The following is a 13115-nucleotide window of genomic DNA, read 5'->3' on the forward strand; positions in this document are numbered from 1 at the left end:
CTTGCCCACACCTATAAGCAGTCTCAGCCATGAAAACCAATCGGAAGCCATGCAAAGAGCTGAATGGATTGATAATTATTTGCCTTCAGAGGCAACCAATGCTGGGATTGTAGAGATTCTTTCTATGGGACAGACAAAGCCAAGACGGGCATATCTTGTTTTACTGTGTCTTGCTTGATTATGCTTTGCAGATACTGTGATTTTCCACAAATTGGAGGTCTGTGGCAACCCTGAGTTGGGCAAGTCTACTGGTGCCATTGTAAACATTTGTTTGTTTGTTTTTGAGAGACAGAGGGCGAGTGGGGGCAGAGAGAGAGGGAGAGAGAGAATCCCAAGCAGGCTCCACACTGTTGGAACAGAGCCCAACATGGGGCTCAATCCCATGAACCGTGACAACACCGACCTGAGCCAAAATCAAGAGTCAGACGCTCAACCGACTGAATGACTCTGGCGCCCCTAACTGGCCCCATTTTTCCAGGAGCATTTGCTCACTTTATGTCTCTCTGTCACATTCTGATAATTCTTAATGGTATTTCAAACGTTTTTCATTATTATTATATTTGTTTTGGTGATCTGTCATAAGTGGTTATGAGTCATAGAAAGCGCAGATGATGGTTAGTATTTTCTAGCAAGAAAGCGTATTTTAACGAAGCTATGAACACTGCCTTGCGGACACGATCCTGTGGGACACCTGACAGACTGCAGCACAGCACATAAACCAAGCTCTCACACGCACTGGGAAACCCAAGCATTCGTGTGACTTGCCCTATCGCGGTCTTTGCTTTGTGGCTGTGGACCAACCCGTCCGGAGCCGAACCTGCGGGATCTCTGCCGTAGGCCTGTATCGTGCCTCCCAGGCTGGGCAGGCACGGCAGGGTGGTGATCCGCTTAGGATAAAGTGGAGTTAGGATAAAGCTGGGTTTCCCAGGACAGGTAGTTTTGGCAGGGGACTGCGCTCTAGGAAGAAGGCTCTTCTCCCTCAGTCCACGGGGGCACAGAGCAAACGGAGGCCGGGTGGGGGTCCCCAGTGCTTCACAGGAAGAACCGGCAAGGGAACAACGAGGCCAAAACATCCACCACGAGCCAGAGAGACTGATGTGGAAAAGGCACGTGTGCCTGTCCCACACTTACTCCGGCTCTCCACTGCTAAATGGAGCTTGCTGACCAATGTGAATCGAGTCACCTGCCCCGGCGGGGGTGGGGGGGTCACCGGGCTGGGAGGACGATGGGTCAGGGCTTCCACAAAGATGGGCCAAAAGGAGAAAAGCAGGGGCACCAGGAGGAAAAGAACTAAAAGGGTCGCTGTCCCTGTGCTGACACCTCCCTCAACTGCCTCGCTTGTGCCCACATAGACGCACACGACACCATGGGACAATACGGTTTCTATTAATGCTCTCTGGCGAACCGAGCAGGAAATCCAGATGCTTACAAGTCACGTGGGTCATACACAGTGGCTAGAGTCTAAAAAAAAAAAAAAGAAGAAGAAGTAGAAGAAGCTTTGAAAAGGAAACATGCACCAAGCAAAACGGGGCCAGGAAAGTTTCTGGGTAAACAGTATCCTAGAAAAGTTGACTACCTGCTGATTAGACTTCTAAGGAGTGTACTGATTTCACAGATACTTCAATCTGATGATATCTGGCTCCGAGGCAGGAGGCTCTCCAGATTCCTCACGATGGCCTCAGGGAAGGGAGCGAAAGTGTGCACAGAAACATCCTGCTTCTGCACGGTGCTGTTTGAGTAATCACAGTAGGGGTCGCCTCCTGAGGGCCCACTGGCTTGGACAGTCTGCTCTCACGAATCCTCACACAACTTTGCAAGGCGGTTATAATTAGAGCCATTCTGCAGGGACTTGGGGGTCTACAAGTGACCTCCCCGAGGCCCCTGTTCTTAGGACAGGAGTGAGAATTTTATCGCAAGTGTCCCTGACTCCCACTAAAGCATCCTCTCCTTTGTTCTATTTCTATCAAATTTGTGGGAGACAATTTTAACAATCACGAAGACAGCTTTCACTTGGTGCAAACTATGTGGTTCAGGAAGTTGAATGAAGCCATCCCTCTTCTGAGGTTAGAAACTAGAAAAATAAATCCATTTTGATTTAATGTCCCCAGTATCTCTGTTTCATGTCCAGAGAGGTGGTTACAGGGGGATGTTATCTCAAGACTGATTTATCTGATTCATTGCCAGGGTCAGCCAAAAGCCTTTTGCAAGTTCCTACCCAGACATCAGATAGGCAGACAGAGAAATTTCCAAGCCATCAACGTGTGATGACTTCAGCTCGTTCTAAGCTATGTTCACGTCTTAATATATTACGAAATTATTTCCCTCATCTTAAGTCATGTTTGAAAGAGCAAAACCTGTGTTGTCCTAGTCGCTACACAAGAACATGATATAGAAGCAGCAATAAGTAACTAATTTAAAAATAAAAAGTATTCTGATGTACGATCTAGAAGAATTCAGAACCAATTCAAACAGTTTGATAGTAAACATATTTATTTCATGTAGTCCTCAGCTACTATGCCTGGTATTTACCTATAAATAGTTTTCAAATTAAAAAGGCAAGTGTTTTAGATCTTAGAGCTAAACGATGTCACATAAGAACTCACAGAACTGATATTGGAGCCTATGAGATGGGCTGATAACTGTCCCAGAGTTAGAACATCTAACCATTTAGAGACTGTAAAAATGATGTATTTCAAACCCTGTCACTTTGAATCAAGTTAGTATCAATATATTTGCTCCACTCAGTGTAGAAATAGTGATTTTTTTTTTTTTTTAAGAGGAGTGCATGTCAATTTTGGCACATGCACTAAAAAAAGGCCAACTCTTTGGGGAAGAATTTACTTCTGGTAACTAACACTGTAGTTCAAACCTATTAAGTTGGGGTGCCTGAACAATCATACCCATATTCTAATGACAACCCTTAATGCTGTAACAACAGCCTTCCCCCTTGCTATCATGTGTTGGATTTTTTTCTATGACAAACACACTATCATTTGGGAAAGTCAAGTTCTCCTGGAATCAAGTAAAAACACAGATCTCTTTTACATTGTTAATCTCCATTTGTAAATCGCCTCTCAAAGCCCACTCCGGTAGAGTTTGAGACTGATCATTTCTGAATTTAAAGTCGTCCAATTTCATGCTACGAGCTGGGATAAAGAGGCACTGCCCTAAAGGTAAAGGACTGCATTTCTGTTTTGTTTTTAACCAGGCTCCACGCCCAGTGTGGGCCTTGAACTCACGACCCTGATATTAAGAGTTGCACGCACTACCAACTGAGCCAGCCAGGCGCCCGCCCCTAAAGGATTGTGTTTTAAAGAAATCACAGCTTTCAGTTAGGCCACAATAGTTACGACATGATTATACAGTTTGTAGAAGATCCATACAGCTGTTTACCTAACTAGGGACAAGTTTGCTATATCATTAGCATATTCGTTAGAAAAAGTAATGCAACTTGGACTTGAAACAACTTTTTTTTTTTTAAACTTTAAGGCAGCTTTGAGGTGAAAGTATGAGGCTGAAATTACTGGTAAAAATTGGGTCTTGGAATTGAAGTTATGTACGGATTTCGCGTCGGGCTCTGGGCTGATGGCTCAGAGCCTGGAGCCTGCTTCTGATTCTGTGTCTCCCTCTCTCTCTGCCCCTCGCCCGTTCATGCTCTTTCTCTCTCTGTCCCAAAAATAAATAAACATTGAAAAAAAAAATTTAAAAAAAAATGATCACATCCACGAGAGGGAACGTTTTTAGGAATCCTAGCAAGTTCACTCTTTATTTGACATCCAGTGGACCTCCCTTGTCTGTAACCATTTTTCTGTTCCTGCTGTTCCTTCACCGCTCCCTTTCCTCTACATCAGAATATAAACCATGAATTTGTATTTTTAAGTTCTCAAAGCTGAGAACGACAGCTGGAATATTAAATGGGACTTGTCTTTGTGTGTGTGAGAGATACACACAGGTGGCCCAGCATCAGTGGAATGATAAACAACCAACCGGCACATTTAGAACAGTGCACAGACAGTGGTGACTCACCAGTGTTAAGTGACAAAGCACAGATCTGCCTTCGAGCCATTTTAAACAAGAGCTTAAGAAGTCAGACCTGAGCCAACAACGGAAAGAAATGTTTACTCTGTCAGAAATAACTGGAATGTCACCTTGAATGCTCTCGCAAGGTTCTATCAGTAACCAAAGGCATTCTTAACAAAGCCTCCTTCATCAGTCTATGGGATGGGTTTCTATAAACTCTGGAAATATGCTCATGCTGGATTATTAGTATCTTCAATCCACAAACATTAATTGAGCACCTAAAACATGTCCGAGGCTATGCCAAGTACCCGACATAACGGGATGAACGATGCCTAAAACGGTGGCTCTCAACCCTGGCGGCCTCTCAGGATCAATCTCCATTGGCCTCCCCCCGGGAGGCATGAGTCAGGGTGTCTGGAACTGGCCACCTGCAGCTTCTCACAGCTCCCCAGCCGAGTGGAGACGAGACCCTTAGGTCCTGGGATCTCCCATTCCCTCAGAGAAAACCCCACGCCACAATAACAGTGCAGGAGCAGGACACAGAAATGCTGTGACGTCCCAAGTCCTCCAAACGCTGGGGTGGTGGACTGCACAGGGAGGGGACGAGGGACAAGGAAGGCTTCGCCCGTGACGTGATACTAACATCCTTCAGGATTCTACGTAGCCAGAGTGAGCCAACACTTCTTGAACAAGCGCGCGGGGCTGGCTGTTCTTGACAGCACCACTAACAATCATTGGAGGCCAGTGTGATCACCCTCATGGTGCCAATGAGGAAACTGAGGCACGGGAAGGCTAGGGACTCACTGAAAAATCACAAAACTTGTAAGTGGTAGTGGTAGGATCTGAACCCAGACGCTCTGCCTCCAACACGACATAACTTCCGAGGGAAAGAACGTAATGGATTTCGATGATTTTTAAATTGTAAGAATCCAACAACCACGTGTCAGGAAGAACCACCCCTCAGATAGCCGTGGTGACTAAGACCCTTGAAGACAGAGTGGGAGCTTATCATTCCCTTGTCTGACACCATGGCTCCTATTCTTCTGGAGGTTTCACAGCACTGTGAACGTTTCACTTTCCTTCGAGTTGACCGTAGAAGAGACTCAAAGACAACAACACCACAGAGACACAATTTCTCCTCTGTTGAATCCCACCTGAGCCCCGGGGACACTGTATGAGCTACAGTGACTTGCCTATTAGGGCACATCTCTGTAACGTCAGGGGCACTGGTGACTCTCTTGCCCACCCTTGAACTCTACCTTTCAAGTATCCAGGATGTCAGACGTGAGCCATAAGCAAGAGACCCAGCGGGCGGTTAACGGATTGGCCATTCCAGCCCAAATGCTCTGAGGGGCTGTGCCCACTAACACACACATTACCTGTGCCAGCTGGCCAGGCTCACAGTTCTTACAAGGACTCCTGACATTCTGAAATGTACCAAACGAGCCCTATTTTAGCTAAATACCTTCACATCTACGATGCAAACGAGGCAGACGAGACTTTGAGAGATAAAACTTTCACGACAAATTTTAGCAAATAAAGCAAGAACGTAATAGGCTAGAAATTACCATGTTATTCAAAAAAAGGTAACGACAAGATAGTTCTCTATTAATTTCATTTAAACATTCAAAGAAACATTCTCAGATCACATCACTCAGATCTACGAGGAAGATATGATTTTTTTGAGTTTCAGTATTACGGTTTTAACTCAAGATGTTTTCTCATGAATGCTCTTCTCCCCTCCCTTTGTTATACTTTCCTGGAACCCCCAGTTGAATGCATACCCACACTTGTGCAAACCATCCCAGGTCTTCTGTTTCTTTTTTGGGACATTTATATCCTATGAAGAGTCCAGAGCACCGAGCACACAGGAGACCCTCTTGAAAACCCCTTTTAGAGTAGACACTGAATGGGGACGGGTGAAATCCTCTAGAAGTTCTGACCACTGCTTAACCAGGAGCCTATCCTGCTGGCTGAGTCCTGAGTGAAAAGACTCCTATCCATCAGAGAGGCACAGGAGGCAAGAAACTGTGACTCCCACTTCCTCTCTGCTGCCTACTGGCCACACAGCCTGTGCCAAATTATCTACCTCCCTTGACAGTGAGGCTAGTCATACCTTGCTTGCCGAGAAGCAAGAAGCTGGTCCAGAAGATTTTACAAGGGTTTTTTCCTAGCTCCTAACGACGATGTGTCTTTGAACCAAACCTTTCATAATCGCATACACACAACACAGTTTGGGATTAAACACGGAACTTCCTTAGAAGGTACTGTGGAAAAGGTATGTGATAAGTCTGGCAGGAATCCTCTCATTTTAGTGAGTTAAAAAGATTCCATTTTTTCGCCCTCGCTGAGTACTGCTATCTATGTTCCTATTGGCTTACAAAGAACCTCCGGGGCTGAGTCTCTTACCTTTTGACTTCCTGTCATGGTAGGACCTCCCTCGATAATGGGGGGTTTCCAAGTAGAGATTCTCAAGGTCTTCTCGCCACGATTCTGGATTGAAGTGCTTCAGCAGGTCCTCCACGGTATCGAATTCTGCGACTGTTTTGTCCAGAGCGTCCGCAGTGAGAGTGGGGTCCGTTACTGATGGAGAGTGATAGGATACCCCCTAGGAGTGACACACAGCTCAGTGTACTCAGAAAAAGTCCAGTGCTACGAAATACAACGGTCACGCAACTACACGGGAGGAACATCGACAGGCTTTTGATCCTAAGACGTTATGTGCGTAAATATCACGTGAAAGTGCTCTGCCAGAGTCTTGAACGACACCAACTGACTGGGAAGTGAGAGTCATTCACAGTTTTGCAAATCACAACCAGGGAGGTTATAAAACTTCTAGTTCATCTGAAATATAATCATTACGAAGGTATTGACTAAATGGCAAGATCAAAATGACACCATCCCATTTCTTGGTTCAAGGTCCTAAATCATCCATGTTGGCATCAACAAACAACGATTAGGATTTCAATTCTGAACTCCTTCCGTGGCAACTTTGGCAGAATCCATTCTATTCCCCCATGTTTAGCCTCCATGTCTCCCCTGCACAGGTCACCTGGCATGACAGGGGTTGTGTGAGCAGGGTTTGAATGTCCTCTGGAGACAATCTGATACACTGTGGTACTTTAGCCAGGTTATTTACAGTCAACAAGGATAGTTAGTCTTCACCAAGACTGGGAGATTCTCATGGGAAGCACACATATATATTTTTAAAGTGCTGTTGCTTGCTAGTGGTCCCAGCTGTTGTTAAAATATTCTCAGAAATACTCTTTAAATAGGGACTACAACATCACGGGGAGTCTGGAAGAGATCACGCATTTTGCCATGGGTTATGTCCCCACAGAAGTTTCCAAGCACTTACTTCACTAACCCTTGTATAATCTAGAGGCAAATGAGCCATGATTCAAACATCTCTGTAAAGATTCATGACCCATTAACGGGGAGATAGAGAGCACAGAGTCTCAAATGGTTTCAAAGTGTCTTTAAAGAAATTGCCAGACAAATAAGACGCCTCAGGGGCAAACATCTCCTATCACTTCTGGAAAAGGGGAAATAACAAAAACCTTTCGGGTAATGTTGTCTCTTTTTAGCCAGTCAAGGTCCAAGGTGTGTCAACAATGATGAATGACCGCCTGCCTCCAGAGGAATGGTGGTCCCTCTTCAGCAAGACTAAGGGGTCTTGTAAAAGCACGAACCTGCCCCTGGTGCATCTTAGGAGCGGTTTTCAAATAGGTCCTGTAGCAGAAAGGGGGTGGGGGGAGGTGGAGTTTGGGGAACAGGCAGCGAGACCTGAGCTCCACTGGTGAAGGTAGGAGGCCAGCTCTCTAATCCAGGTGTGTGTGTGTGTGTGTGTGTGTGTGCTCATGTGGGTGTGTGTATGAGTGGGTACGTGTGCATGCATGTGTACATACATGTATGTGTGGGTATCTGCGTGCGTGTCTGTCTTCCTGTGTGTGTGCGTGTATGTATGGGTATGTATGTGCATGTCTGTGTGGGTACACGTGTGCATGTGTGTGTGTGGATGGGTACGTGTGCATGCGTGTGTGCATGTGTGTGTGCATGGGTGTGTGTGTCTGATACAAACTGCATCCCGGCTATGCCACATCATTCCTGTTTCCATCCCTCCTGGCGTCAGGTGCTAGAGTCAGATATTATGCTTCCATATCAAAATTTCAAATTCCCATCCAACTTGGTATTATCTGGATAATCTACAGTCTACCTGGCTCAGTTCACCAGGTGATTTACATTTAGCCTTGAGTCACGATCATGTGGGTCTAAGATCCAAAAATTCAAAAAGAGCTGGCCACATTGGGGTACAGGGCAGCATATAAAAGCTTTGAAATTAAAACGCCTCCCTCTTTTCTGAAACCAAAGCAGGAACACGAAAGAAGCCATGCTCATGCACGTGGAAGGAAGCCTCTTACGATGGATCTGGGGGGCTCCGGGCAAAACGTTTCCTGGGCTTGCTCTGACTGTGCCGAGAGCTTGTGTGTCCCTAGACATCGCTTCAGGAGAAAGCCCTGGGTGGGGGCTCTTAGTCCCTGAGGGGGAAGGGAATCTAATGTTTCCCAACATTAGTCTCAAAAGCAAGTCTGAACAAACCGTAGGTAAAATGTGAAACCGTCCTCGTGTGACAGAAACACCAGGTTAGGAAATGAGGTGAAGGACGACTAGATGACCTCATAAACCCACCGGAACATTGGTATTTCTGGGGTAATCGTTTAAAAATTATTTTTATGGGAGAGAACTCACTGGGTATGCCCCCTCTCCGTGGCACCATAGATCTGATTTCATTACAACCAAATGACTTTAAAATGTTAACGATTTACAAAAAAAAGAAAAATGCCCTGAAAATGATAAGCCATTCGAGAAACACAAAATATGGCTTATACAAAGTTCATGGAGGGTCCAAGGGTCCTTACTCCTATTCCAGAGGGTTCCTGAGAACCAGAACGCTGAGGGACACGACTCTGGGTCCCTGCTATTTCCAGAGGGCTGAGCAGCACCTGGCCTTGGAACTGGGCCCAGAAAAGTGACCAGGGGATGCAGACCCAGCAATGAGCTTCTGGAGATCCTCCCGATGGATGGCACAATCTTGCTCTCAAAAGGACCCGGGTTATCCTGAATTTGCTAAGGGTCCCTGAAGCATGTAAGCTTCCGCACTTGGGGCAGGAATGTCTACGCCGCTCCGAGCCATCACGTGTACGATGCTGGAGAAGCCAGGGGACTTGACAGAACAGCACGCTGGGGTCCGGGGGCAAAAGCGGCCACTGGCATCCACTTGGAATTGCCAGTCCCAGAATGCCACCTGGCCAAGCTTTCCACCGAGCCTACTCCCAGGACTAAGGTATCACCTGCCTCGGTTCCATTTTCGCCTGCCTGACAACGACTCCTGCACTCAGCTATGTTCAGAGTGTGCATTCGGGACTATCACAAACAAATAAAACACTCTCAATATCGCCATTAGAAGCCTCACCGACCTCCTGAATGGGTCATGTTCTAGTCCAGTGGACACGCCAGGTGAACGAAAGAGCCACAGAATCCATAGCTAAGGAAACCCTGCCATCTGAAGGAAGTTTGTCAAAAATCCCCCAGAGAGCAAGGGATAGCCCATCACATGAAAAAAGAATGAACTCTGACTCGGCCGCACGGACCCAGGTGAGAGCCACGGGCAGGCTTTCGCCACGCTTTTGTGCCACTAATGAACACCTGCATTTATGACCTTGTATTTTACTGCTACATGGGTGCTACTCACAGGACTGGCGAAAACAAGGTCTGTTCTTTCTGAACAAAGAGAAGTAGCTTACAGAGGAATGACTACATTCGCGGGGAAGAACATGGGGGTGTGGACCACGTTACGGTTTCAGGGCGGGTTATGTTTTATTTCCCAGTCAGAGGGCACATGCCTGGTTTGCACTTAAGCTATCTTGCTGTAAACACTGGGATTTCTCACATCTGAAAAGGTCCCTGAAAAGGCGAAGGTTCCAAGTGTCTCCTGGATTATCCAGAAACACTCTGGCAAAATTCCCCACTTGAGCCTATGCCACGGACCAGTCTGATGTGTCTGCTGTGACTGGACGCTCCTCTAGCTGGAACCTTCTGCTCTGAAATGGATAGATACTGAAGTCCTTGTCCGTGCCTTGTTCCTGCAGTGGGTACTGGGGTTTCCTGGAGCGTGGCATCGCCCACTATAATCTACGTGAAATGGTAGAGCTCATCGCGACTGCAACATGGCTTCTGGTGAAGCTAACAGATCCTTCCACAGCTGGAGCTGTTCTGGGCTTGACCTTAGCTTCCCCATCAGTTTTTTTTTTTTTCTGGCAACAGAAAACTAAATTACTTACGGAGATAGAGCTAGTGACGGACTCCCAGTTGGTCTCCGAGGCTGCTGCGGGTTGGAAATCTTCCTAGAAGGCAAGAAACATCCATGTGAGTCCATCAGACCTCTATTTCGTTCATTATGTGCACAGTTTCAGTATCTCGGCCATCTAAAGCTTCTTCCAACTAAGTGACAACAGAAATGAGGGTACCGTCTTGCTGGACAGGTCACCATTTGTCTTAGGCACTTCTCCTCAGGAACCCCTCTCATTCAAGACACAGACATTTATGGACATAATGGATACAGTCACATTCACTCATAAGGGCTGGTGAAATGGAAAACGTGCAGGCAGGAGACAGATTTTAACTCTGTCACCTGCAGGCTGTGTGACCTCAGGCAATCTACTTAACCTCTCTGATCCTTCTCTTCCTCATCTGTAAAAGGCTGGTGCGGGATGCTCCAAGAAGAGGGTAGTTTTGAGAGTTGCATGCACTAATTATGTAATTATAACTCGCACTTAATAAGGTGCCTCATAAAGAGTAATAATAGTCATTATCAGTATTGTTTATCTGGTTTGAACTCGGTTCTGCATCATGTTCAATCCTGCCGACTGAGCTGGTCTACGGTATCAGCGATCTTTCCAAAGATAAATTAACCGACAACAGGCCATTCCTGACTCTATCAAGAAATGTCAGGCAGAACGGCAGGGGAAGGAAATGGCCGTGGAGTGACAAAGTGCTACCCGAGGAAAGAAGGTAATGGGCAGACCTGAGACAGTTATCTCAGAGAAACCTCAAAGGGTTGGTGACAGCAATGGATCTCGGAGAAAGAAACTTCTCCTAAAAGACAAATGGGTCTCCAACTGGTGACTGTCTTGCTAATTACTCTAGCAGCAGTAACTGTAAAAAACAGAGTGGGAAGGAAAGCTGATTCCACCATTTTTACACGTCACAGACGGTTTCTTGAACCTGCTAAAATAAAGCGAGTCAGGTAAGGTCTCCTAGCCAGACCAGAGAGTATGTGAAGATGATGTTGAGGAAAATTCTGATACTCAAATCTGCCGGCTTATTTACCCAAGTATACTTACTGAACGAGAGCTAAGTATCAGGTCTAAATTTCATTAACATTTTGAGGAGCTAGAAATGCACGTGTTAATTCCTCATGATGAGACTGGTTTAGGTATAAATGCCTGTGTTAGAAAAATTTAGTTGTTTACCAAGAGAGAACTAAGTCAAGTGTGGGGTTCAAGGAATGAACATCTATTAAAAACTGGCTAGATGTCATTATTCTGGTCTCAACTTCAGGAAACTGAGACAGAAAGAGAAATTGGGTCTCTGCACTCTGCAAGACAGGATTCTCATAAAAAGGACATGGAGATCCCACAGGAAACAGATGCATGCAAACAAATGAAGGTTGGTATTTATGGAAGTCTTCCGAGCAGGTGAGCAGGTGACGTTGGGCAAGAGAGACAACAGCTTCTCCGTGTCTTGAAGGGGCTCCTGGTGGGAGGACAGATACCAGGTAGGATAAGTACCCGAGCAACCCTCACATCATGGGATTGTCATTTTCATTCATTCATTCATTCATTCATTCATTCATTCAATATTTGCTAATCACCAATTATGTGATACATTCTAAGCGGAGGGTAGAATCACGGAACTAAGAAACGACACCCTCCCTCCAGGATGTCAAAAGGTAAACACATAAACGAACAGGTAAGTAACACGTGCAATAAACTCATGTGGGACCTAAGGAGAAGTAGGCTTAGAAAAATCTGACCCAAGAAGGTGACTCTTGAGCTGAGTCTTATAGACTCAGGTAAGTAGATAAGGGAGGAGGGCGTCACTTGGAAGAAGGGTAGGGTACAACACTCAAGGAGAGACTGATGTCTAGACAAGGGTGAGGAACATACACAGAAAAAGTTGTTCCTGGGGAAAGTTGATGAGTCCTGTTGGGCACGGCATGTTTGAGGTGCCCATGCAACATCCAGGTAGAGATGTTGAGGAGGCCATTTGCTAAATGAGAGTGGGCCATGTGAGGGAGACCAGGACTTTGGAGAGAGATTTGAGAGTCACCAGCACAAAAATCCAGTGATGGGTTATGTTGACCATGCATGAAAATCACAAGAGCGACAATCTTAAAATCTTGTAGCTGGAAAGAAGTTTACTATTATCTAGTGCAATCTTTTCATTTTAATGATCAGAAAACCAATTCTCAGAGACATAAATGGTATGGGTGTGCTCCATAGCATGTGGCCAACTTCGTGCAAAGCTAGGAGCACTAGAACTCGTTTCTAAGTACGAGCTGGGTGATGATCTTTCACATCATTGTAGTTGGCTTGGACGAAACAGTGTCCAAAGGGAAGTTAAAAGAAAAACAGGAGAGGCATAGAGCAGAATATTGGTGGAAGCTTCTATGGGGATACCCTTTGAGGTATTCTTAGTTAGATTTTATATCTATACTTGCTAAATTCTGTGACTTCAATTTACTTCATTTTCTTGTATAGGTATATGGTAAAAATGTTCTGTTAAGCACTTTTTAAATATAAAGTGTCTTTATGCCCACACACCTAGACAAATACTACACAAAAACACTTTTCTCTTCTTTACTGTCTGGGCTACAGGATTCCAGCTAAAAACTTTAACATGTAAAAATGACAGAGGATTTCATTAACCTCCAGATAAAAAGTAAATTTATCTTCTCTTAGCAACATGATTATGAGACACTTAAAAGAAACCAACCTTCTTTTAGGTTATTTCAAAATTTGCCATTAATTATA

At 45.4% G+C, this 13115-nt stretch overlaps 1 protein-coding gene across 2 annotated transcripts in view; it reads right to left on the bottom strand.

Moving 5' to 3' along the window:
* The window catches only part of PDGFD (platelet derived growth factor D), a 222330-nt gene that overhangs the window by 15898 nt on the left and 193317 nt on the right, over window positions 1-13115 (bottom strand). For both annotated transcript variants that reach the window (XM_047823327.1, XM_047823326.1), the window contains exons 4-5: window positions 10362-10424; window positions 6430-6628 (exon numbers count right to left, since the gene is read on the bottom strand). In XM_047823327.1, coding sequence (XP_047679283.1) covers window positions 6430-6628; window positions 10362-10424 — 262 coding nt within the window. The remainder of the gene's footprint in view (window positions 1-6429; window positions 6629-10361; window positions 10425-13115) is intronic.

This window comes from Prionailurus viverrinus, chromosome D1 (genome assembly GCF_022837055.1).
Source record: "Prionailurus viverrinus isolate Anna chromosome D1, UM_Priviv_1.0, whole genome shotgun sequence".
NCBI lineage: Eukaryota > Metazoa > Chordata > Mammalia > Carnivora > Felidae > Prionailurus > Prionailurus viverrinus.